This window comes from Lonchura striata, chromosome 18 (assembly GCF_046129695.1).
Source record: "Lonchura striata isolate bLonStr1 chromosome 18, bLonStr1.mat, whole genome shotgun sequence".
In the NCBI taxonomy this organism is placed as follows: domain Eukaryota; kingdom Metazoa; phylum Chordata; class Aves; order Passeriformes; family Estrildidae; genus Lonchura; species Lonchura striata.
This window is the reverse complement of record NC_134620.1, coordinates 2,948,458-2,972,799: the sequence shown is the minus strand read 5'-3', so window position 1 is coordinate 2,972,799 and position 24,342 is coordinate 2,948,458. Positions and strand designations below refer to the sequence as shown.

At 62.8% G+C, this 24,342-nt stretch overlaps 2 protein-coding genes across 6 annotated transcripts; both read right to left on the bottom strand.

Moving 5' to 3' along the window:
* Window positions 1-673: 673 nt before the first annotated feature.
* Window positions 674-15,099, bottom strand: THOC5 (THO complex subunit 5). Of its 5 annotated transcripts, none has more exons than XM_021537328.3 (21): window positions 15,011-15,099; window positions 13,807-13,918; window positions 13,416-13,496; window positions 12,884-13,027; window positions 12,192-12,305; window positions 10,703-10,800; window positions 9,975-10,121; window positions 8,221-8,335; window positions 7,672-7,804; window positions 6,706-6,783; window positions 6,486-6,526; window positions 5,213-5,312; window positions 4,967-5,075; window positions 3,363-3,464; window positions 3,183-3,279; window positions 2,826-2,940; window positions 1,801-1,904; window positions 1,620-1,707; window positions 1,397-1,512; window positions 1,057-1,247; window positions 674-870 (listed from the first exon to the last, which is right to left on the bottom strand). In XM_021537328.3, the coding sequence occupies exons 2-21, from the start codon at window positions 13,900-13,902 to the stop codon at window positions 807-809; spliced, it is 2,133 nt and encodes a 710-aa protein (XP_021393003.1). In that variant the 5' UTR covers window positions 13,903-13,918; window positions 15,011-15,099; the 3' UTR covers window positions 674-806. The 5 variants fall into 5 exon arrangements, with proteins under 5 accessions (XP_021393003.1, XP_021393004.1, XP_021393009.1 ...); XM_021537329.3 differs by having other exon boundaries at window positions 14,998-15,016; XM_021537334.3 differs by lacking the exon at window positions 13,416-13,496 and having other exon boundaries at window positions 13,867-13,918; window positions 15,011-15,097.
* A 1,249-nt stretch (window positions 15,100-16,348) lies between these two features.
* NIPSNAP1 (nipsnap homolog 1) lies at window positions 16,349-19,558 on the bottom strand. The gene is made up of 10 exons (XM_021537365.2): window positions 19,476-19,558; window positions 18,252-18,379; window positions 18,093-18,138; window positions 17,745-17,839; window positions 17,576-17,646; window positions 17,350-17,490; window positions 17,162-17,193; window positions 16,957-17,051; window positions 16,788-16,871; window positions 16,349-16,702 (listed from the first exon to the last, which is right to left on the bottom strand). The coding sequence occupies exons 1-10, from the start codon at window positions 19,556-19,558 to the stop codon at window positions 16,638-16,640; spliced, it is 840 nt and encodes a 279-aa protein (XP_021393040.1). The 3' UTR covers window positions 16,349-16,637.
* Between the last annotated feature and the right edge of the window lie 4,784 nt (window positions 19,559-24,342).

The following is a 24,342-nucleotide window of genomic DNA, read 5'->3' as shown; positions in this document are numbered from 1 at the left end:
TGTTTTTTCCCCTTTCTTTTTTTTTTAAAGCATGGTTCCCAAGGGACTGGGAGAGCCTGGTTTAACCCAGGGGCTGCGGCACAGCCCGGCACTGCAGCACTGCACCAAGGGCAGGGGCTGGGGGGAGCAGGAGAGGGGCTCTCAGACCTCCTGGGGGAGAAGTCACTCCCAGGGGAGACAGGCTGGGGTGAAGGAGGGACAGTGACCTTTGGAGGAGGGATGGAACCCCAGCTCCGCCAGTCTGGGACCCCCACGCAGAGCGGTGCAGGGGAGGGGGCACATCCCAACTCCCTGATGCCAACCAGGACAAGCCAGGTGTCCCAACCCTCCTCCTGCCTCTCCCAGCACCCTGCTCTGCTCCCTCCAAGGCCGGGGAGGGGAGAAGCCCCCCAGGATGCAGGGATTGTGCTGAGTGGGATGGCAGCCAGCCGGCAAGGACAGGCTGGGGCTGCAGTGCGGGCTCTGGAAAAGGGCTATTTTTAGCCACCTCAGTTTTTAGCCATCTCAGCTCCCCAGTCCCTGTGGTGGGGAGGGAAGTCAGGAGGCAGGGAGCATCCCTGGAAAGGCTGTCAGAGCCCAGGGCTGGGACACAAGGCTTGCTGCAGCCCTCACAGATCCCTCATCCCAGCCCCTCTGCACAGACAAGGCCACCCACGCATTTTTTTTCTTTAGCTCAGTTTAATCCCTTTGACTACAAAACCTTCAAACAAAGCCCAAAATATTGTAAAAGGAGCAGAAAGGTCAGGATGGGAGCACTCCTCCCACAGAGTGAATGAGTCCCATCCCAGAGTGAGGCCCAGGGCTGCTCAGCGATGGCTGAAGAACCCCTGGGGGTAGTTGAACTTGAAGGGTTTCAGGCGCAGGGGACCCCTGGAAGAAGAGAAGAGGGAGAGGATGTGACCTCAGGGATCAGGAACATCCCATGGCACCCCCAGAAAAGACCCAGTTCCAGGGCTACTGCCCAGCTGTGCAGACCAATCCCTCTAGGACAGGCTCCCAGGAACAGCAATGCCACCAGAGTCCCTGGCAGCACCTCAGCCCCCAGCCAGCTCCCACCTGACCAGGCGCAGACACATCTTCTCCTGGGGGAATTCCTTGGGCCCCTCCACGCTGGGATCATGGGGCTCTGTCTCCAGGTACACGTCCAGCACCATGCACAGGCGCTGCAGCTGGTTGGTCAGCAGCTGGTAGCCAGGTTTGGGCCCCCACAGCTCCTTGTAGTAGACATTGACCTCGCTCTCCATGGCCTGGAAAACAGGGATGAGGTTGGCACAGGCTTGGATGTTTACTCTGCATTCCCAGGAGCGTCCAGCCACCAGCTCACTCCAACATTCCCTCGTTAGAGCCACAGAACTGCTGGGGACACCTCCAAAAATGCAGCCCCACCCCACAGTACCCGAATGTTGTCATCGTTGCTGCTGTTGCGCTCTCCCTTCCAGTTCAGGCACAGGCTGAAGACGGGAGGCAGCGTGGAATACCCGGGGTTCAGCACCACGGCCGCCTGCAGCTTGGCTGAGCAGGGAAAAGGTGTCACTGACAGGGCCTCCCGCCAGCTGGATTGCCCATGAAGCTGCCCTGGGATGAGGATTGGAATTCCCAAAGGAAGGAAAGGTGCCTACCTGTTCCCCTCTCTATCAGGGCCATGTAGTACAGGTGAGTGTCCTCAGCCAAGCCAGCCTCTATCACATCCTTAGTGTAGGGCAGCTCCTGAGAGGAGAAGGAGGAATGATGGCTCCAGTGCCACGTGGGAGCTGGAAGGGAGCTGGAAGGGAGGGATTCAGCCTGGTGCTCAGCACTTACAGCATAATCCTCATAGGGAATGGCAGTCCACTTCACCAGGCGCGAGACGATTTTGGTGGGGAAGAGCTGCTGGCACTCGCTGGACACCGGCACAACACCGTGCTCTGAAAGCAAGGACAGGGCCCTGAGCAGGGCAGGGCTGGGACACTGCTCTGCTGCTCTCCTGCAGTGGGGACACTCCCAAAGCGGAACCTGGGCACGACACTGTCCTTCAGCAGCTCCATCAGCTGCCCAGCAGAGGCCCAGGCTGTGATCCTGTGGGATCCCTGGGCTGTGATCCCACAGAATCCTTGGCCTCTGATCCCGCTGGATCCCTGGCCTGTAATCCCACAGGATTCCTGGGCTGCTTGACAGGCACCAAACATGCATGGTGTGCATCTCACCTCCCATCACGTCCCACATCACTTCCCAGTGCTGGGATGGCCATTCCCAAAGACGTGCTGGGCACTGGAAGGGCCAGAGCCTTCCTCTGCCACCCAAAATGGGGCAGCTCCTTCATTCCCACAACTCCCAAGGGCTGAGGGAACAACTGAGAATGCTGAGGGTGGCACTGCCACCCATCAAATGTGACATCAACCAGCTGATGTCTCCTCTCCTGTTCCACTCTCCCTCCCAGTTCAGGCACTGGCTGAAGATGGGCAATAGCTTGGAACAACTGGGATTCAGCACCACGGCCACTTGGAGCTTGGCTGTGCAGGGAAGAGGTGCTTCCCTGCACGAGGACCCTGCCACTGCACCCCTGTCCCCAGGGAAGGGCAGGGAGCCTGGCAGGACCCTGCCACTGCACCCCTGTGCCCAGGGAAGGGTGGGGACCCTGGCAGGACCCTGCCTCTGCACCCCTGTCCCCAGGGAAGGGCAGGGAGCCTGGCAGGACCCTGCCTCTGCACCCCTGTCCCCAGGGAAGGGCAGGGAGCCTGGCAGGACCCTGCCTCTGCACCCCTGTCCCCAGGGAAGGGCAGGGAGCCTGGCAGGACCCTGCCTCTGCACCCCTGTCCCCAGGGAAGGGCGGGGAGCCCAGCACTCACCGAGGGATGCAAACTGCTTGTGCAGGGCCAGGCGGGATTGCAGGCGGCTCCGGAGCAGCTTGACAGTCAGCTCCATGTGGCTGGCACTCAGGGAATTGTCAGCAGCCACTGTGTGCTGTGGGCAGGAGGGATGTCAGGCCAGGAGCCACAGGGACAGCCACCCATCATTTAGTCACCAAAAGGGCTTGGACTATCACGTGTGTGACATGAAATGTCAGCGTGGCCCCACACACGGATCCAGCCCAGCAAAGCCTCTCAGACATGGTTTGGGAACAGCTGGTGCCAGCAGGGGGACAGGATGGGACCCCAAAGCTCAGCCCAATGTTGTGGGGGAGAGGAGAGGGGTTTGTGCCATGCCTGAGGCTGATCCTTGGGGAAATGCAGGCCACCCAGCTTCTGCACCCACACGTAGGGGTGTCCCAGCTCTGTCACGTAGTCACTCAGGGTCACGATGCTGTGGGGACAATGAGGAAGGGTCACATCAAGCCAGGGAGGATTTGCTGTGCTGGAGCAAGCAATGGCCTGGGTGACACTCACCCCACTTTATCAAACTGGAACTGGTTGGCCGGGTTGGGCGTTTTCCTCCCGTGGTCCCCTGGATAGAGGCAGTTGAGGAGGGAGTCTGGCGAGAGCAGGTCCCTGGCAGAAAGAGGAGAGGTCAGTCAGCAGCAGTCTGGGCTCTTCATCCCTCCATGAACAGGCCCCAAGCCCAGAGAAAGGGATTATGAGCTTCATGAGTTCAAGACCAGAATGACTTTCCCCTAATTCTACTCCAAAGGGAGAGCTGCCTCCTCCCGGCCTGGAGCAGGATGGAAATCACAGGGCACCAGCTCCTGCTCTTCCAGGAAGCTGCTCCCTCTAGTGCCACAAAATTCCTCACGTCTGACTGCTCACAGGACCGACCAGGCACAGTGGGCTGTAGGATTGGGGTGTGGTTCAGGGCAGAGCCTCCCTGGTTTGGGGTAACACAGCCAAGGGCAGCAGGAGGGAGGGAATGCCCCAGACAGGATCTCCAGCTGCTGTCACAGAGGGTTTGGGGTGTCTGCAGCAAGAAGAGAACCCCAACAGGATGAGGAGGCTGCAAATGGGACAGGCTGGGAAGGCAGCACTTGCTCCCAGGCAAGCCCAGGCCAGCTTCTCCCACCTCCCTTTTTCCTCCCTTTTCCACCTCCTGTCCCAGGGAGAGCCACCAGGGAGGTGGCAGCTGCTGGGAGCTCCCTGGGCAGGCTCCCAAAGCTGCCACTTCAGCTTTTCCTCACACCAATCAGGCTCCAGCAGGCTCTGGGGAGCACAGGCAAGGCAGCTGCATCTCTGGAGCTCAGGACAAGGTGACCTCAGGAACAGTCAGGTGAGGGAGCTGCCAGGCTCTGCCGGTGGGAGGGAGGCTGAGCGTGTCAGCAGGAGAGACTTTCCCTCAGTTCCTGACAGCTCTGGCACTGCTGAGAGGCTCCCAAACTCCTGACTGTGGCTTCTCATGGCAGAGGAGAGGGGGAGGAAGGTGCTTGGGCTGTGCAGGGCTCCCGGACCCACAGGGGCAGAGGGATCCCTGCCTGATGAGCTCTGGGCTGTGCAGGGTTCCTGGATCCCATGGAATCACTGCTTAGTGAGCTCTGGGCTGTGCAGGGCTCCAAAATCTTGTGGAGTCACTGCCCAATGATCTCCAGGCTCTGCAGGGCTCCCAAACCCCATGGAGTCACTGCCCAGTGATCTCCAGGCCCTGCAGGGCTCCCAAACCCCATGGAGTCACTGCCCAGTGATCTCCAGGCCCTGCAGGGCTCCAAAATCCCATGGAGTCACTGCCCAGTGATCTCCAGGCCCTGCAGGGCTCCAAAATCCCATGGAGTCACTGCCCAGTGATCTCCAGGCCCTGCAGGGCTCCAAAATCCCATGGAGTCACTGCCCAGTGATCTCCAGGCCCTGCAGGGCTCCAAAATCCCATGGAGTCACTGCCCAGTGATCTCCAGGCCCTGCAGGGCTCCAAAATCCCATGGAGTCACTGCCCAGTGATCTCCAGGCCCCGCAGGGCTCCAAAATCCCATGGAGTCACTGCCCAGTGATCTCCAGGCCCTGCAGGGCTCCCAAACCCCATGCAGTCAATGCTCAATGATCTCCAGGCTTGTTGCCCACAGGGCTCTTCTTACCCAGCACTGATGGCTGTGGTCATCTCCATGGCAGTGGTCACCTTGGCTTTCACTGTCATGACGTTGAGGTTCATCAGGTAGTGGAAGGTCAGGTGAAGCACGTTCTCATCTGCCCACACAGAAGGGGTGACATTGGTGCCTGCTCCAGCTCAGAGAAACCCCTCCACACTTCCAGCTCCTGCCAAGGTCCCCAGGGTGCTGCTGGGGTCAGTCCCTGAGCTGCTGTCCCACCCCAGAGCTCCTCACCTTTGCATTTCAGGTCCAGGGTGACAGACAAGGGGTGTCTCTTCAGCATCTCCTTGCGTTTGTCATCCAGCTGCACGCCCAGGGTGGGCCTGCGCCGCTTCTGGCGGGGCAAAACAGCTGTCAGAGCCTTCTCCTGCTCCCCCCCAACCCATGGACCTCCCCAGCACACAGCTCTTCCCCTCCAGTCCAGTTCCACAATCCCCCAGCACCATGGCCACAGCTGTCCTGGGAAGGGAGAGGAGCAGGAAAGCCTCACTCAGCTCCAGCTGACAGTTCCTGTCATTCCTTCAACTCCAGGGAATGTCTCCATTCTTGGCAGACAAAGCCAAGGACCTGCTGGCCCAAAAGTTTTCCCAGTACAAGAGGCAGAACCCAGAATCGCTGACTCCTTTAGGTTGGAAAACCCTCTGAGAGCATCAAGTCCAACCACCCCTGCAGCACTGCTAAGGCCACCACTGACCCCTGTCCCCATGTGCCACAACCACACAGCCATTCAATTCCTCCAGGGACAGGGCCTCCCCCACTGCCTTGGGCAGCTGTGCCAGGGCTCAACTGCCCTTTCTGTGAAGGAATTTTCCCCAATATTCTCCTCTGACAAACTCTTCTTTCCTCTCCTCCTACCCCTGTTCCCTGGAGCACAGCCTGATCCCCCTGGCTGTCACCTCCTGTCAGGAACTGTGCAGAGCCTCAGGGTCCCCCCTGAGCCTCCTTTTCTCCAGGTTGAGCCCCTTCCCAGCTCCTTTCCCTTCTCTGGACACATGAGGCTCTTCCCTTTATCCTTCCCCACAGAACAGCCCCATACACCTGGCTCTGCTGCTGGGGGCTGGCAGTGGAGGCCCAGAGCCCCTTCAGGCTTTGCTGCTGGGAGTAGCCAGCACCTCCAGCTTCTCCTCAGCATCCAGCTGGAATTATCTGTAGGAGAAACACTTCCTGCCAGGAGTGCTGAGCAAGCCCTGGTGCAGAGAATGCTTTTGGCAAGGGATGGACACAGCTCCCTGCCCTCAGGCTATTTATACAAAGTGGAGCAGCTCCAGCCGGAGAGCTGCAGGGATGGGACACCAGAGGAGCAGCTCTGTACCCTGGCTGCTCCTGCATTTGGGACACCAACTGGAAATGGCAGCTCCCTCCTCCTAAGAAAGGTCAGGATCTGACATCAGTGCACTTCCACACACACTCCCAGCGTGCAGGGGCAGTTCCCAGCCCCAGCTCTCCCAGAACCTCCCTTGATGCAGTGCTGGGGGAGGACTCAGAGGGGGACAGTGCTGTCCCTTACCGTCGTTTGCTCCTCCTCTGCGTCGGAATCGCTTTCATCATCTGTGCAGAGAGAGGGGTGTCAGCAGGGACCACCAGGGCTCAGCTCTCCCAGCACCAGCAGCACCACCAGGGTTTTTTCCAAGCCCTGGCTCCCACTGACACCCCTCTCCCAACAAAAGCAAGATCCCAGGAGCTGCAGACACACAGGAAAAAATCCCCAGTGCAACAACAAAGCTCACCCTGCGAGTCCTCAGGTGGCTTATAAAGGGCCTTGGCTTCCTCCACGCTCCCTTCAATGGCCACCACCAACTTCTTATCTGCAGAGGAGACAGGAAAACTGAGTTAGGAATGTCACTCCTGCTGCAAAGGCAGTGGGCAGAGCAGCCCTGCCCCTAAAGCTCCTGGTTAAGGAAGCTCCAGCAAAAGGCCAGTGGGAAGAGAGGCTGTCTGGAAGGTTCTGGGAGGCCACCACTGGGCTGAATTTCCTGGGAAGGATGAGGTAAGAGAATGAGGAAAACGCTGCGTCTTGAGGAACTTTCCCTGGAAAACATAAGGGACAAATCTTTATTAAGAGCCAAGAGAGGATGGGGTCTGGCTGGGACAAACAGGGACTGAGGAGTGGTGTCACCATGGCTGCAGATGCAGCAGGGACCTGGTGTGGCCAAGCACCACTGTGTCCTTCCATGCTTCTCTGGCACTGAGAGGAACAGCTCTCACCACCCAGGAGTGTGCACAGGCCAGTGGGATTCCTGACCTCTTCCAGGAATTCCCTCCCAATTCAGGGAGGCTCCAGAAATCCCCTCAAAATTCAAAGCTTCCTGAGGGGATGAAGATTTCCAGGTGAGCTGTGGGAATGGCCTCTACAAGGTCTGGGGTCCCCACCACCACAGATGGCACAAGGCAGGGAGTGACAGCTCTGGGGATGCTGTGACAGCACTGAGCCAGCTCACACAGGCTGCAAGGACATCCCTGCTGACCTTGGGAAGGGGGGGAAGGGGTGGGAAGGGAGCTTCCCAAGCACTTCTTCCAGCGAGGCAGCTGAGCAAACAAGGTTTCAAATGCTGCTGCCTCACCGTGCTGTGGGGCCGCCCTGCTGCTCTGCGCTCAGCAGAATCTGACAGCAGGGAAAGACCCCCAAAAAGTGGTGATTCCTGCAGGCAGGAGTGAAATCTGGCCCACGGGGGCATCGTGCCCTCAGTGCTCACCACAGGCCTGTCCGTAGGCACTGGCTTGGACGAAGAGGACGTAGAGAGGCGGCGGGAGGTGCCGGGCGGTCTCGTACTGCTTGTGAGCCTGGTCGAAGGGCATGAACAGGTACTCCTGCACAGGCAGGGAGGCCTGGGGAATGAAGGGACAGCCTTCATCACTGGGAAGGGAACAGCTCATCCTCCTCACCCTGAGAGAGCAGGAGATGAAGCCAGCAGAGGTGGTGCAGGGTTAAACATGGAGAGGCCCAGGAAAGGGCTGGCAGCTGTCTCTGCTGGGAAAGTTTTGGATCTGGAAATAACCCAGTTCCTTCTCCTGTTCTTCCCTCCCAAGGCAGTCACAGGAGGCTGGGGCTCTCCAGGGAAAGGCCCATTTAGCAGCTCCTGCAGCTGCAGTTCTGCAGGAATTGCTGCATAAATAAAAAAGGAAACTCTGGAGGGGTCTCAGATCTGCTCCTTGCCCATCCTGAGTGGGAATGAAACATCTCCAAACCCAAACCAGCCCAGGAGCTGCCCCTCATAGTGTGACCTCCTGCAGGGCTCAGGTACCTGCATGATGCTGTTGAGTCGAGGCTGGAGGCTGCTCAGATATTCCTTCTTCACCTCGATCTCCTTCAGGATCTTCTCTTTGCTGGTCAGGCACTCCTTGTATTTCTCTGCCAGCCTAGGGGTGGGAATTCTGTCACTGCCACGCAGCACAGCTCTAAACCTGCTGGGGTCCACCTGGATGGTGAGCCCCAGCATTCCTGCCCTGATGTAAGGAACCAGGAGACCTCAGACATGGGGCAAACACAGAGCTCCTAATGCCAAGGGCAAGTGGAGGCAGGAAGGAACTGATTGGAGATGGAAAACAGACAAGGAAAAGGGGAAGCTCGGCCTCGTGCTGTGCTCCGCAGAGGGGCAGCAACTGGATCTTCCCTCAGGAGATCTGCTCCCACACCACGTTCTGCTGCCAGCAGCCACAACCTCTCCAAGCTCCCTAAGAGGCTTTGTCACTTCATGTCACATAGTCAAGGTTTAACAGAGAAACCCCAGGAAAATGCAAGCCCACCACGATGCTCCAAGCCCTGGATACACTTGTGTTTAGGGAGAACACGCCAGATCCCCTTATTGCTGCTGACTGCAAGCCCTTTCCCAGCAGGAGCAGGGAATTGGGTGTGGAAGTGACCTGCCCCAGGACAAGGGTTCTCCAAAGGGGAACAGACCTGACCTTGCAGATCTTGGATTCTCTTTCCAAGCAAAACTGTATTTGTGGGGGTCACTGCATATCCCAACAGGCTCCTACACAAGCTGCAGTGTTCACACACCTTCCCAAAGCAGAGCTACTGAAATCCCTGCAAACCACTCCAGAGGCACCTCACACAAGGTGGAGAAGAATCCAAAGCCAATCCAATGGGGTTGCACAGCTGGAAACACCAACATAAATTATGGATGGATGTCAACAACCTCAACACCACCAGAAAATGCCCAGAGCACCACTGGCATCTGCTTGTGAGCAGCTGAACAAGCCACATTCCACCTCAGCAGTGGTGGGAGATGGGCAGGGGTATTCCCTAGACACCACAGAGTGAGGACTGGGAATTCCAAGGCTTCTCAGCAATTTAACGTGCAGCTGAGGGTCTCCATGAGGTTTGCTATATCATTTTTACACACAACCCTCAGAGATCTGCAGGCTGAACACTCCTCTGTGCCACGGGCAGAGCGAGCTCGAGGATCCTGGCTGTACCTTCCACCAGGCAAAAGCAACCAGGTTTTAGGGAAAGGATCTGGGAAAAGGGAAACATGAAGGGTTGGAGGCTGCTCTCATCTGCTCTGCTGAGCTGCCCTCAGGCTGCACCCACCAGCACATTCCAACTGATCTTTCCAGAAGGTGGACACTGTCTGACTGTTATCCACACACAGGAATGCTGTGTCATGTTTGTTTTTCCCAGGGGGCAGGAGTCAGGAGCAGCTGAGCCCTGGGACAGTGGTGACACCAGCAGCAGGACACGGGGCTCTCCCAGCCTGGGAGGGTTGGCAGCTCCACACCATGGCATGGAATGGCAGCAGCTCCAGCCAGGATGGGCTCCCTTTGCTCCTTGGATCCTCAGGCAGTGCCAGAGAGCTCCCTGACCTATGGAACAAGGATCCCAGCGAGCCCAGCTCTGCACAGAGAGAACCTCCCAGCTGCACAATAAATGCCTGCTCCACGCTGATCCAAGAGGGTGTGAAAAACTCCATCCCTACATCTGCTCTCCCAGCAGCTCTGGGTGTCTGCCCAGATCCTGGAGCAGGGACATGGAATGGGAACACCACTGACCCACCTCTTGCGCTGCTCCAGCTCCCAGTCCAGGCGGGCCAGGGTCTGCTGGTGGGGCTCGGTCAGGGTGATGGCAGGGCGGCTGATTTCAGGGGGGGCCTCTTTGTAGAACTCCTCCAGGCTCACCAGCTCGATCTCCTCGTGTTTGGATCTGCCAGGACACATGGATCAGACCAGGGAAAAGTGGGAAGTGCTTAATGTGTCCCACAGAAGTGTCCAACTGGTGCTTCCTGCCCTGCTACCGAGCCACCACCATCAGTGAGCTGAACTTGTTTTGACCTCCACTGTCTGTGCCTCAAGGGGCTCCAGGAGAGCTGGAGAGGGACTGGGGACAAGGGATGGAGGGACAGGACACAGGGAATGGCTTCCCACTGCCAGAGGGCAGGGATGGATGGGAGATTGGGAAGGAATTGGTCCGTGGGAGGTGGGCAGGCCCTGGCACAGGGTGCCCAGAGCAGCTGTGGCTGCCCCTGGATCCCTGGAATGTCCCAGGCCAGTTGGATGGGGTTTGGAGCAGCCTGGGACAGTGGAAGGTGTCCTTGCCATAGCAGGGGTGGCATTGGATGGGCTTTGATGTCCCTGCCCATCCAAACCAATCCATGATCACAAACACATGGAGCACCTGTTCTGCTCCCACAGTGAACTCGGGGAATGTGGGAAGAGCTCCCACGGGTGGGAATCACCCACCCACCCCAGACACACCACTGATCCCTCTGCTCCCTGGCTGCTTACTTGAATTCCAGGCACTTGGTGATCTCTTTCTGCAGGTGCATCACCTCGTAGAGCAGGTTCTGGAGCTGCAGGTGATAGGCATCGACCTTCTGCTTTGCCTGAAACACACAACCAGGGCAGGGATGGAGCAGGAAATCAGTCACCAAGAGAGAGCCACCACAACCCCACTACAGCAGCTTGGGACAGCAGGTTTTAGAGTATGCAACAATTTTGGAGGGGAAGAATGACGTTTTAAAGGCTGGAGGAGCAAAGGATTGTGACAGGAGACTGATCCTGCTCCTTCCTGCACGTTTCAAAGCCAAGGCACAGGACAGGGCTCATTTGCTGGGGTACACAGAGTTCCTCCTCTGAGAACTCCAGGTATGGAGCTTCCAGGCCAATCATCCACCCATTGATACACCTGCCAACACCAGACCCTTGAAACAGTTTCTGCCATCCTACTGCACTTGAGACAAAAGCAGATACTGCTCCTTCATTATTCATCTAATTACAGCTGCCCTGCACCCGACAGGAGTTTATCAAGATCTGAGCCTGTCTCAGGTTGCAAGATGTGGCTGGGGGTGTGATTCTATCCCCATCTGTCAGAGATGGGGCAGTTCTGGGTTTTTTTTGGGCAGTTTTTTCTTTATCTCTCCCACAGCCAATCCTCCCTCCAGGAGATCTCTGCTGTCCATGGCCACTGAGTGTCCCTGCATGGCTGAGAAAATTCCATCATCCATGGGAGATGCTGTGCCCAGGGGAGGAGCCAAGCATTCCTACCTGGATCCAATCTGACCTGGGAACAGCACAGCAGCCTTTGCCCCCTGCATTCCCAGAGGAGCAGCTTCCATCCCCCTGCATTCCCAGAGGAGCAGCTTCCTTCCCCCTGCATTCCCAGAGGAGCAGCTTTCTTCCCCTGCATTCCCAGAGGAGCAGCTTTCTTCCCCCTGCATTCCCAGAGGAGCAGCTTCCTTCCCCCTGCATTCCCAGAGGAGCCCAGGCCCATCTCCCCCAGCCCTGGAGCTCCAGAGGAAAACTCCCCCCTTGTGCAGGATCCTGCTCCAGCAGAAGCACAGCTGGCACTGCAGGAGGGCTGAGCCCCCCTGGGATGGGGCTGAGCCACCTCCCTGACACACAGGGGACAGGGCTGCTCTGACTCTGGCAGTGGTTTGTTTTTGTTTGTTTGTACTATTATATTTGTATTTTTAATTTTCCTAATAAAGAACTGTTATTCCTATTCCTATATCTTGACCTGAGAACCTCTTAATTTCAAAATTATAATAATCCAGAGACAGGGAGTTTACAATTTCCATTTCAAGGAAGGCTTCCTTAGCAGACACCTGGCTTTTAAACCAAGACAGAGCCTGCAAACAAACCCCCAACTCAAACCCCACGACCTGGCCGAGGTGCAACCCCTCACACCACGCACGCAGAACAGGCAGGACCTGCCCCATCTCTGACCCCCCTAAATCCCAAGCTGCATTCCTCCCTCCCAGCCCCTCCTGGCTACCTCGTGGGTCTGGTCCCTGCCCTTCTTCAGCCGGATGTGGGCCAGGCGGTTCAGCTTCTTCAGGGTCATGAAGTGCACACAGCTCTGCACGCGCCGCTCGTCGATCTCCGAGGCCTGCGGGGTGGGAAGCAGGAGAAATGGCTGGCACCACCTCTGCAGGGAATTCCTGCCACAAAAGGGGTTCCACGCTTTGCTAGGGAGCCACATTTATGTCACTGGGGCTTCTGAGGGAGCCTCCTGCTGCCAGATCACAGGAGGGGGGTCCAGGCTCCTTAGAGAATCACTCCAGCCTTTTTTCCTCAGCAGCAGGAACAGAGCTGATCCAGCCTGAAGCACTTGACGTGTCCCAGGAGCCTGGCACAAGGGAGGCTATTCCAGAGCTCAATCTCTGCCCCAGGAACCCAAGACAAGGGAAACTTCCATTTCCAGAGCTCAATTCCTGCCCCAGGAGCCTGGCAAAGGGAGGCTGCTCCATTTCCAGAGCACAATTCCTGCCCCAGCAGCCTTGGACAAGGGAGGCTGCTCCATTTCCAGAGCTCAGTTCTTGCCCCAGCAGCCTGGCAAAGGGAGGCTGCTCCATTTCCCTGACTCTGCCCAGGAGACATCACAGCTCCTGCTGCCTTTCCTGTGGGATTAATGGGGAAACACCAAATGACAGACACGTTACACCACACGTGGAGGCCTCTCCTCACATTTTCCTTGATGCCCCGGCTCTTCAGCTCCTGGATCTCTGCCATGAGCCTCTGGAGCTCCTGGCAGGTCTCCCTGTAGAGCTCGTAGTCCTTGATGGGGTCACGCAGATCCACCTCACTCTCCTCGCTGTAGTACCTGACATCCTGCCAAGGCAAGGACACCTCCCGTGGCTCATCCCATCCCTCCCTCTGGAAAGGGCTCTGGGAGACCAGCTGCCATTTCTGCTGTACCCACGAGTCCCATGGCTTTACACAGGGAAAAGACTCAGTTCCAACAATCCCCAACCCACCAGTCACTAAAACACCTGGCAAGTTCAGGCTGTCTTTTATTATTATAGATTTGAATTGACACCGTTGGGGTGTCTGTGCAGGGCCAGGAGTTGGACTGGAGGATCCCTGTGAATCCTTTCCAACTCAGGATATTCCATGATCTACATGACACAGAGGACAAACCAGAAAGGTGATTCCTCCTCCTCCTCCTCCTCCACCCCACTCCCCACTCTGGCTGATCCTACACTATCCTGCTGCTCACGGGAGGGTTTGAAGGCACCATGCAAATCCCTGAGGGATCTTCCAGCTTTGTGCTCACTCTCCAGAGGAGTGTTTGTGTCTCCTGAAAGAGATGGAAGCAGGTTTAGGAATTCACAGCGGGAGTTTAGGAGGCATTGGAAGCTGGGGGAAACTGGATCTCACAATTCACAGAATTCCAGAATGCTTTGGGTGGGAAGGGAGGACTTTAAAGCCCATCCAGTCCCGTGGACAGGGACACCTTCCACTACCCCAGTTTTTCTCCAAGCCCCATCCAACCTGGCCTTGGACACTGCCAGGATGAGGCTGCCACAGCTTCTCTGGGCATTGTTTTCCAGCAGGGAAAGCCAGGCCAGCAGAGAGGGGTGTGGGCAGGTCCCGGGGCAGGTCTGTACCTGGTCCGTGTCGCCCTTGCCCCTCTTGCCCTCGGCTGGGACCCCGTCCGTGCGGATCACCTTGGGCTTCCTCTTCTTGCTGGACTCGGAGGACATGGTGCTGCCGGCAGGGCTGGGGAGGGGGCACAGGGTCAGTCTGTGGGGGCCAAACCTGCCTGGCCCAGGGCTCTCCCGGGCTCCCCCCGCCAGCCCCGCCTGGGCTCTGCAGCATCCCCTGTGCCTCCCTCCATCCTGCACCTCCCAGACCTTCCCAGCCCCCCGAGCAGCACAGCGAGCCCGGGGTCTGCTCCACCACAGCCCCCCGAGCAGCACAGCCCCTCCGGGGTCTGCTCCACCACAGCCCCCAGAGCAGCACAGCCAGCCTGGGGTCTCTGCCCCACCACAGCCCTCCAGAGCAGCACAGCGAGCCCGGGGTGTGCTCCACCACAGCCCCCCGAGCAGCACAGCCCCTCCGGGGTCTGCTCCACCACAGCCCCCCAGAGCAGCACAGCCAGCCTGGGGTCTCTGCCCCACCACAGCCCTCCAGAGCAGCACAGCGAGCCCGGGGTCTGCTCCACCACAACCCCCTGAGCAGCACAAGCCACCCGGGGGTCTCTGCTCCACCACAGTCACCCCAGAGCAGCACAGAGAGCCCGGGGTCTGCCCCACCACAGGCCCCCGAGCAGCACAGAGAGCCCGGGGTCTGCTCCACCACAGCCCCCCCGGACCCCCGCAGTGCCACTGAGCTCCCTGGGGACCCCGGCCCGAGCGCTCAGCCCCTCCCCGAGCCCCCGGGCTGCAGCACACGGGATTGCGGCTTCTGCCTCCCCAGAGCCTCCAGACCCCTCACAGAGCCGGGACCCTTCGCTCCTCCAGATCACCGCAGAGCCCCGCACATCCATCCCGGGGCGTCCGTTGCTCCGAGCCCCCCAGAGCCGGGACCCTCCATCTCTGCAGAGCCCCAGAGCCCAGCGCACCGGGCCCAGGACCCCTCACTCCTCCGGAGCCGCCCCGGGCCCTCACGCCGGGACTCTCTCTCTGAGCCCGAGGCCTCAGCGCTCCGCCAGCACGGCGCCTTCGCCCCTCCAGACCGGGACCCTCCACTTGCACTGAGCCCCTAGCACACCGGGGCACGGACCCGCCCCTCCGCAGCTTCCCCAGCCCAAGGGAACGGGGCCGTTCCCTCCATCCCCGCCCGGGCTCCCGCCTCACCCCCGGCTCTCACCGCGGCCTCGGCTCCGCGCCGCCCGGAAGTGACGTCACGGTACCACAGCGCGCGGCGCGGGGCGGCTGCCGCAGCGCCCCCTAGCGGCCTGGAGGACCCGCCGCGCACACCAGGGAGCGTGGCCTCGGCGGGTGGGCGTGGCCTGTCCAAAGGGGCGTGGTCACCATGTGAGACCCCACACACGCACAAACCGGGGGCACTGGTGGGACTGGGGGGGTTCCTGGTGCAGAAGGGCACCCACAGGAATGGGGGAGCCTGGATGGGGTCCCAGAAGCACTGATGGGTGTCCATGGGTTTGGGATAGGGTCCCTGATGGCACCCCTTGGTTGGAGGGGGCATGGGATGGGGTCCCTGATGGCACCCCTTGGTTGGGGGGGCATGGGATGGGGTCCCTGATGGCACCCCTTGGTTTGGGGGGCATGGGATGGGGTCCCTGATGGCACCCCTTGGTTGGGGAGCCATGGGATGGGGTCCCTGATGGCACCCCTTGGTTGGGGGGGCATGGGATGGGGTCCCTGATGGCACCCCGTGGTTGGGGAGCCATGGGATGGGGTCCCTGATGGCACCCCGTGGTTGGGGAGCCATGGGATGGGGTCCCCGATGGCACCCCTTGGTTTGGGGGGCATGGGATGGGGTCCCCGATGGCACCCCGTGGTTGGGGGGGCATGGGACGGGGTCCCTGATGGCACCCCGTGGTTGGGGGGGCATGGGATGGGGTCCCTGATGGCACTGGGGGTACCCATGGGCTTGGGATGGGATCCCCAGTGGGGTAGGAGGCACCCAGGGGCTTGGGAGGGGCACAGGAAGGAGTCATTGGTGGTGTGGGAGGATCCATGGGCTTGGGGGGGCTGGGGACGGGGTCCCCAGTGGCACTGGGGGGATCCCTGGGTTTGGAATAATGTGAGAAAAGGTCCCCAGTGGCACTGGGGGGATCCATGGGCTTGGAGGGTCATGGGATGGCATCCACTTTAGCACTGGGGGGTTTCAGGGGCTTGGGATGAGGTCCCCAATGGCCCTGGGGGTGTCCATGGGCTGGGCTGGGCCTTGGCTTGGGGGATCCAGTGGTGCTGGGGGCTCCAGGAGCTTGTGGGGTGCATTGCATGGGGTCCCTGGTGGTGCTGGCAGTATCCATGACCTTGTGGGGTGCATGGGATGGGGTCCCTGGTGGCACTGGGGTTTTGGGGGGGTCCCTCAGTGTATCCCAGCACCCATGGGTGGAGGTCTTTTGGCACAGGAAGCACCCATGTCATGGGGCAGGGCAGCCCCCCTGACACTAGCCTGGGGGGTCACACCAAGCACCCCCAGTCCCGCCCTCCCCACCCCGAGAGGGGCCTGGGCTTTAGCATATTAAATATTTAATTGGCAGCAAAGGCACCCGCTGGGCTCATCAGGAGCAATTAAGCCCCCCCCACCTGCACAGCCCCCCCAGCAGCACCACCCTGGGCACCCACCACAGCACGGGGGGCTCCCACCTTCCCCTCCCTGCCCTCCAGGGCACCCCAAAACGGGGTGGAGGAGAGAGCTGGGAGCCAGAGGGAGCAAAGCCCCCCAGTCCTTCCCCTGCAGGGCCGGGGCACGGGCAGGGGGGCCCTGGGGGTGCAGGGAGCCCCCCTGGCACGGCCCCAAATCACTGCAGGGGGGAGATCTTCAGGGGAATCATTATCCGGGATTCCATGGTCCGGATCAGCGGGACTGGGGGAGGAAAGGAGACACAGGTGAGGTTAGGGGGTCCCCAGCACGGGCAGGGGGTCCCCAGAGCGGCTGGGGTCCCACTCACCGGTGTAATAAACGTTCTCATCCCAGCCCCTCTTCCTCCAGGCTGCATTCCTGGTCTCCTCCCGGGACTGCAGATCCCTGTAGGCTGTGGGGAGAGCACAGGGGGGCACCCTGAGCCCCCCCAGCATAGCCCCCGGGCCGGGGGTCCCCCGGGGATGACCCCCCCTTACCCCAGAGGTGGTGCACCACGTAGAGCTCCCCGATCTGGGAGAAGAACCCCCCGACTGCCTCCTGGTTCTCCTGGCGGTACTTAATGGCCCGAGCCCTGCACGGAGCAGAGGACACATGGGGGGCTGCCCCAAGGGTCCCCCCTTCTCCAGAGGGAGCCTCTCCCCCCACCCTGGACCCCTCCACGCTGGGGAAGCAGCGCCTTACCAGTTGTTGCCCCACTCGATCATGGTCCCTGGCTGGGAACAGGGGAGGAAAACCAGTCAGAGCCCCCCTGCGTGCCCAGCTTGGAGTCTCCTCATCCAGGAAGGGGGAATTCGGGGGGCAGCCCACCAAAAGTGGGGTACACCAGCCTGAAGACCCCCCCCTGCAACGAGGCACAGGCTGATCCCCACCTTCAGCTTGTAGGTCCTGAGCTCGTAGATGTTTGGTCCCTGGCGGGGCTGGGGCTCATTCCAGAAGCTGAATTCCAGGAGCAGCTGGTTCCTGCGGGACAGCAGCATCCGGCTCCTCTCCTTGCGGAAGTCCAGGTACTCCTGGGGACAGCCCCAGCCGGGGGTTTCGGGGTGGGGGCGACCGGGGCTGTCGGGCACGGGGCTGTGGCCCCCACCCCAGCGGTACCTGGTTCTGCCTCAGCTTGTTCATGCAGTCCATGAGCGCCGGGTACCCGCCCGAGAAGCGCCACAGGTGCACTGCAAACAGGGGTTTTGGGGTGGGGACGGGGAGCAGCGCCCCAAAAATCCCACCGAAATCCCTGCCCGTGGCAGCAGGAGCCGCTGCCTGGCCTCACCTGCCTGGTCCTGCTCGCCGTACCACGTGTTCCAGTTGCCCACCAGGTCACAGGGGTAGTCGGGGTCCGAATGGAGCTTGGGCAGCACCTCCTCTCTGTGGGGGCACAGAGAGGCACACTTGGGGTGGGGGTCAGCACCCCAAAACCCTCCCAGTGCCCCTCTTCGCCCTCCCAGACAGGATACGGTGCAAGCTGGGGGATGCATCCATTTCACAGGGAGGGAAACTGAGGCACAGAACAGGGACACAGATCCACCCAGGAGCTCCACGAACCCTCCCACCCCTCCCGGCCCAGAACAGCACCCCAACACCCCGCTGGGATGCTGGGAAGCCCCCTCAGTGTGCTCACGTCAGCTGGTTGTAAGCTTCCAGGCATTCCGGCTTCACATTGTGAACTGCAGGGACAGGAGAGAGGGGCTGGGAACGGGGGAAGGATCCGGGAACGGGCTCCCATGGGTGAGGGGTGCAGCCCATCCGTGCCTGCCTTGCTCCCGGCAGGAGCACTCACACTGGATCTTGTAGAGGTTGCTGGTCTCCTTCTTGGAGAGGAGGTTGGAATGCGCGTCCTTGCGGGGATCCACCTTGTGCACGAAGAGCGAGCGGAACCAGCTGCCCTCCACGTCCCTGGAGTAGCCCCTGTGGCACAGCGGGGCAGGGGGACACCGGGGATCACCGGGGATCACCGGGGATGGCCGGGAGTGACCGGCTGGACGGCAAACGGGATCCAGAGGCCTCGCTGCCACTCCTGCAGGCAGCTGCCTCCATCGGAGCCCCGGCCTTGGTGGGCTTCTGCTCAGTTCACTCCGGGAGCCCCGTCCCAGCTCTGTCCCCAGTTCCAGTCTGTCCCCCTGGATCCAGAGGGGTTTTGGCAAGGACACCGGTGTGGGGGTGCGGGACAAGGGGGGCAGCCCCACTGCAGTGACAGTGACTCCTCCACGGGCAAGGGGACATCCCCCACAGGATCCCCTTTACCCAGGGACCACTCCGGAGCTGTGACCCCTCCACGGGCAGTGGGACGAGGGGCGGTGGGAGCAGCCCCCCAGCCCGTCCCGCGGGTCCCCCATCAGCCCGGGGCTGGCTCCGGTGCCCCGGCGAAGGTCGGGTGCCCCCAGGGCAGTGGCGGGGGGGGACGGTGCCCCTCGGCCCCGGGTCCGAGCGGCGGCCAGACCTTTGTCCCCAGCGAGGCAACGACCGCGGGGCCGCTCCGGGGCCGCCCGCCGGCTCCGGGAGCGCCGCGGGGAGCGCTCGGGGGGCTCCGGGGTTCCCCCCCGGGGGGATGCGGGGTGCAGGGGGGATGCGGGGTGCAGGGGGGGATGCGGGGTGCAGGGGGGATGCGGGGTGCAGGGGGGGATCAGGAAGGCCAGGGGAGCGGGGTGCGGGGGCAAGGTGGGGCTCAGGGGTCTCAGCAGAGGGGATACGGGTGTGCCGGTCCGGCGGGATGCGGGGTCCGGGAGGGAATGGGAGGGCTCGGGGGAGCGCGGTGCGGGTGATGCGACGAGCGGGGAAGATCCGGGCCTCAAGGGCTCAGAGGTGAGGTCTCCACCCGGGGGGATGCGGGGAGCGGGAGGAATGCGGGGTCCGGGGGAGCCGCAGGGATCAGGGGGGAGGATGCGGGGTGTCCCCGCCGGGGCAGCTGCGGGGAGCGGGGTTGGACGCGGAGTCCGGGGCAGGACGAGGGGTCGGGGGATGCCGCGGGGGCTGTCAGGGCGGGGGTCCGGGGGTCCGCACTCACCGCGCGCCCCGCGGGGCCGCGCCCGCGCCCCCGCCCCGCAGCCGCCGCAGCGCCGCGCTCCCGCCGCGCGCTCCCGCCGCCATCTTCCGCACCGCGGCGGGGCCGCGCGCCGCGCGCGCCCGCCGCGCCCCGCCCCCGCGCCCCGGCCCCGCCCCCCTCAGAAGCTGGCCTGCAGCAGCGTGATTCTGATTGGCCGCCCGGCCACACCTTCGCGCGCCCGGCCACGCCCACCCGCACCCCCCTCCCGCCGCCGCGACGCCTCATTGGATGCCGGAGCGGAGGCGGTGCCCGCGGGGCCCCTCGGCAGCCAATCAGAAGAGGCGGTTGGAGAGGCCGGTGGCTGATTGGTCCCGATGTCTCGCTCCGGCGGCGGCTGAGGCGCGGCTCCAGAGGGGCGGGGCTTCCTCGGGCTCCGCTCTGGGGAGGCGGGGCCAGAATGGGCGGGACCGCTCGGCCAGGGGGCGTGGCCAGGGGCGTGACCAATAGGACATTGTCATGGGCGTGGTCAAGGGGCGTGGCCAAAGGGGCGTGGCCGGGCCGTACCTGCGGGCGCGGTCTCGGGGTGTCGCCGCGGTGTCCCCGCCGTGTCCCCGGCCCTGGGGGGATAGCCCCGCTCCGGGGGCTCCTGCTGGCCCTGGGGCGCCTGGGGGAGGGCACAGGGAGCGCTGCTCCGGCCGGACCCCGAGCCGCTCCTGCCCCACAGCCCCCTCTGCCCGTGCCACCCCTCTGCCCCATTGCCGCTTCTCCCTGCCCCCGAGCCCCCACCCGGCGCCCTCTCTGCCCCATCGCCCTCCCATTTTGCCCCATAACCGCCATCACCACGCAGATCTGCGCCACGATCACCCCGGTACTTGCTCCCCTCGTATTTCCCCCCATTTGAATTCTCCCCCACCCCAGATCTCACCTCGCCGTGGGGCCGTGGAGGGACTGGGGGGCAGCAAGGAGGGGGCTCGGGTGGGCTCCCGAGCCCCTCAGCCGGGCACTGCGTGGGCAATGGGGGCGAGGGAGGATCCGCACCCCGGGGTTCCTGGAGTTCCTGCTGGGAGAGGGAGCGGGCCGAGCTGGGAAAGGGGGAGAAAGCAGGAGTTAAAGGGTTAACATCCCCCCCAAAACCCCCCCAAACCCTCTGTGACCCCCTCCCCAGATTCCCCAAACCCTCTCTGTCCCTCCCCCAAAATCCCCCACCTCCTCCTGCCGCCTGGGATCCCCCAAAGCCCTCGAAGCCCAGGCTCCCTCTGTGCCCCCCCATAAACCGGGGCAGCCCCCCGTGCCCCCCGTGCCCCCCTCACCCGGGCAGGGGCGATGCCCCCCGGCGCAGGGCACAGACCCAGGCGTGCAGCTCCTCGGGGGTCTCCGCCCCCAGGCAGTACGTGCGCATCCCGGCGTGTTCAGCCTGCCAAGGGGGATCCTCGCTAGCCCCGTCCCCTCCCCGCAGGGATTTTGGGGACCCAGGGGGCCAGGGCTGACCGTGAAGAGGAACTGGGGGGCGCGGGGGGCGCGGGGGGCGGCGGGCAGGACGCGGATCTCGTAGCCGGGCAGGGGGAGGCCGCCCCGCACTTGCTGCTCGCTGCTGTCTGGGGGGCAGAGGAAGGTCACGATGGGGGGCACCGGAGCCCCCGTCTGCACCCCGAGATCTCCAGGACCAGCAGGGGGATGCCGGGGACCTCCTCTGATGCCCCCAAACCTCCCGGGCCCCCCAGAGCTCAGAACCCCAACAAGGACCTCGTCAAACCCCCAGGGAGCCCCGATCCTGGGGAATCCCTGATCCATCCAGAGACCCCCAATCCCCAGGAATTCCCAATGCTCCAGAGACACCCCCGCAATCCCCAGGAATTCCAAATGCTCCAGAGACCCCCAATCCCCAGGAGTTCCCAATGCTCCAGAGACCCCAAATCCCCAGGAGTTCCCAATGCTCCAGAGACCTCCCCCCAATCTCCAGGAGTTCCCAATGCTCCAGAGACCCCCCTCAATCCCCAGGAATTCCCAATGTTCCAGAGACCCCCCCCCCCCAATCCCCAGGAATTCCCAATGCTCCAGAGACCCCCAATCCCCAGGAATTCCCAATGCTCCAGAGACCCCCCCCAATCCCCAGGAATTCCCAATGCTCCAGAGACCCCCCCCAATCCCCAGGAATTCCCAATGCTCCAGGGACCCCCCCCAATCCCCAGGAATTCCCAATGCTCCAGGGACCCCAATCTCCAGGAGTTCCCAATGCTCCAGAGACCCCAATCACCAGGAGTTCCCAATGCTCCAGAGATCCCCCCAAATCCCCAAGAATTCCCTGATTCCTCCATAGACCCCCAAATGCCCCAGGGATCCTTGATCCCACTGGGATCCCTGACTGCCCCAGGGACCCCCCATTCCCCCAGGATTCCTGGTTCTCCAAGGACTGCCCAACACCCCAGGACCCCTGAGCCCCCCGGGACCCCCCAGTGACCCAGGGACACCCCGGGATCGCTGACCCCCCTCCCAGGGACACCAGGTCCCCACGCCCCCCGGGTGTCTCCAGCCCCCCGTGCCCCTCTCACCCCGGTAGTAGTAGAGGCAGAGATCCACCAGTACAAACCAGCGGCGCTTCCAGAGCCGCAGCCCCGAGCTGTCCTGAGAAGCGGGGGTGGGGGGATGGGGGCTGAGCCCCCTCAGCCCATCCCCCCCCCCCGGGACCCTCTGCTGCCCCAGACCCCTCAATCCCTTCCGATCCCCCCAAGCTCCTCACTCCCGTAACCCCCCAGCACCTTCTTCCACCTCCGACCCCATGACCGCCCCACGCTGCCCCATCCCACCACGTGTCTCTGATCTCCCCAAAGCCCCCAGACCCCACAACCCTCCCTCACCCCCCACCGACCTCCCCCAAGTCCCTCCGATTTCCCCCGAGCCCCACACCCACCCCCATAACCCCCTGACACTCCAGACCCTCCCCCCAGCTCCTCCCCACCGCCCCAGGTCCTCCCAAAATCCACAAACCCCCCAGAAACCCCCGTACGACCCCTGAGCCCCCTCCCCAGCCCTCCCCTGGCCCCCTGCCTCACCTGCTTGTGCAGCCAGCCCTGCATGGCGGGGGGGCTGCGGGGGTCCCTCCGCAGCGCCTGCTCCCCCTTTCCAAAGGCGTGGACCCTCGGCACGGGCCGGCAGGGCTGGGCAGGGGGGTCACCCATTGCGGGGGGCCAAGGAAGGGCCCCCCAGCACCCCTACAGCCCCCCAGCCCTCCTACCCCTATTTATCTTTGCACCCCACAATGCCCCCCCAGCTGCCCAGAGCCCCCCCCCCCCCCTTGTGCCCCGTAAGTCCCTATGGAGTCTTGGGCTCCCCCGCACACCCCAATGCTCCACATGCCCCCTTCGAGCTCCCTCGGGTGCCCAGGGTTCCCCAAAACCCCCCCAGCCTCTCCGACCCCCCCATCCCCCCGTGGTTCCCCAGTTTCCCCCTCGCTGCCCCCACCCCCTTCTTCCACCTGGGTGCGGGGGCCAGCGGGGTCCCGGCGGGCGGGGTCGTCGCTTTCTGCCATGGGGGGTCCTGCGGGTGCAGCGGGGGGCGGGGGGGTCCCCATCAATGTCCCCATTGTCCCCATGAGGACAGAGGCCCCGTTCTTCCCGCTGCGGGGGCGGGGGCTGCTCCCGGACGCCTGAGTCCCCCCAGGGGTGTCGGGGGGGCTTCTCGGCTCCCGCTGCTCCCTTCCCCCTCCTGCTCCTGCCGGATTTTGGTCCGCCCCGTCCCCCTGTGCTGGTGCCGGTTTCTGTCCAAGGAACCCTAAACTGGTCCCAGTTCCCATCCCAGTGTCCCTGGACTGATCGCAGTCCCTGCCGTTATCCCCGTGCCGGTAACTCTGAGCGGATCCCGGTTCCTGTTCCGTTCTCCCGTGCCCGTCCCAGTTCCCAGCCCGTTATCCCACACCGATCGGGGCGGCGGTCCCGTCCCCTTGCCCTGGTGACGGGTCCCATTCACCGTCCCATCATCCCAGGGACGGTCCCGGTTCCGTTACCGCAGCTGGTCCTGCTCCCAGCCCCGTCCGATGTCCCGCTAGTGCTGCCAGTCCCGGCCCGTTGCGCCGCGCTGGCCCCGGTCCCTGTCCCGGTCCCGGTCCCTGTTCCCAGCCGCAGTCCCAGTCCGGGTCCCTGTCCCACTCCCGGTCCTTGTCTCAGTCCCTGTCCCTGTTCCTGTCCTAGTCCCGGTCCTGGTCTGAGTCCCGGTCCCTTTCCCAGTCCCGGTCCCTGTCCCAGTCCCAGTCCCTGTCCCTGTCCCTGTCCCGGTCCCGATCCCGATCCCGATCCCGATCCCAGTCCCGGTCCCTGTCCCAGTCCCGGTCCCTGTCCCAGTCCCGGCCGCAGTGCCGGTCCCTACCCCGGTCCCTGTCCCTGTCCCTGTCCCGATTCCAGTCCCGGCCGCAGTCCCGGTCCCTATCCCGGTCTCTTTCCCTGTCCCAATCCCAGTCCCGGTCCTGCCCCGTGTCCCCGCCCGCCCCGGGCGCTGGTCCCAGTCTCTGCCCCCACGCTCGGCTGCCCCCGGGACCGCGCGGGTCCCCTCGCCCCGGCAACCACCGAGGGGGCAGCACCCCGTGTCACCCAGGGAACCCCGTCCTGCGGGGACACCCCATGGCACTGGGGACACCCCATGGCACTGGGGGCACCCCAAGGACCTCACGGACCCCCAAAACCCTCAGATCTCAGCGATCCCTGACACCCCAAGGACCCTTACGCCCCACGGGCTCTGCACACCCCCCGGACACCCCCAAATCCCGGACACCCGGACACCTCGGGGACCCCTGACATCCCGGGGACCCCGGGCCCCACAGACCCTGGACACCCCACTGACCAGGGGTCCCGGCCACCCCACGGACACGCCGGACATCCCTGGATCCCGGACACCCCGC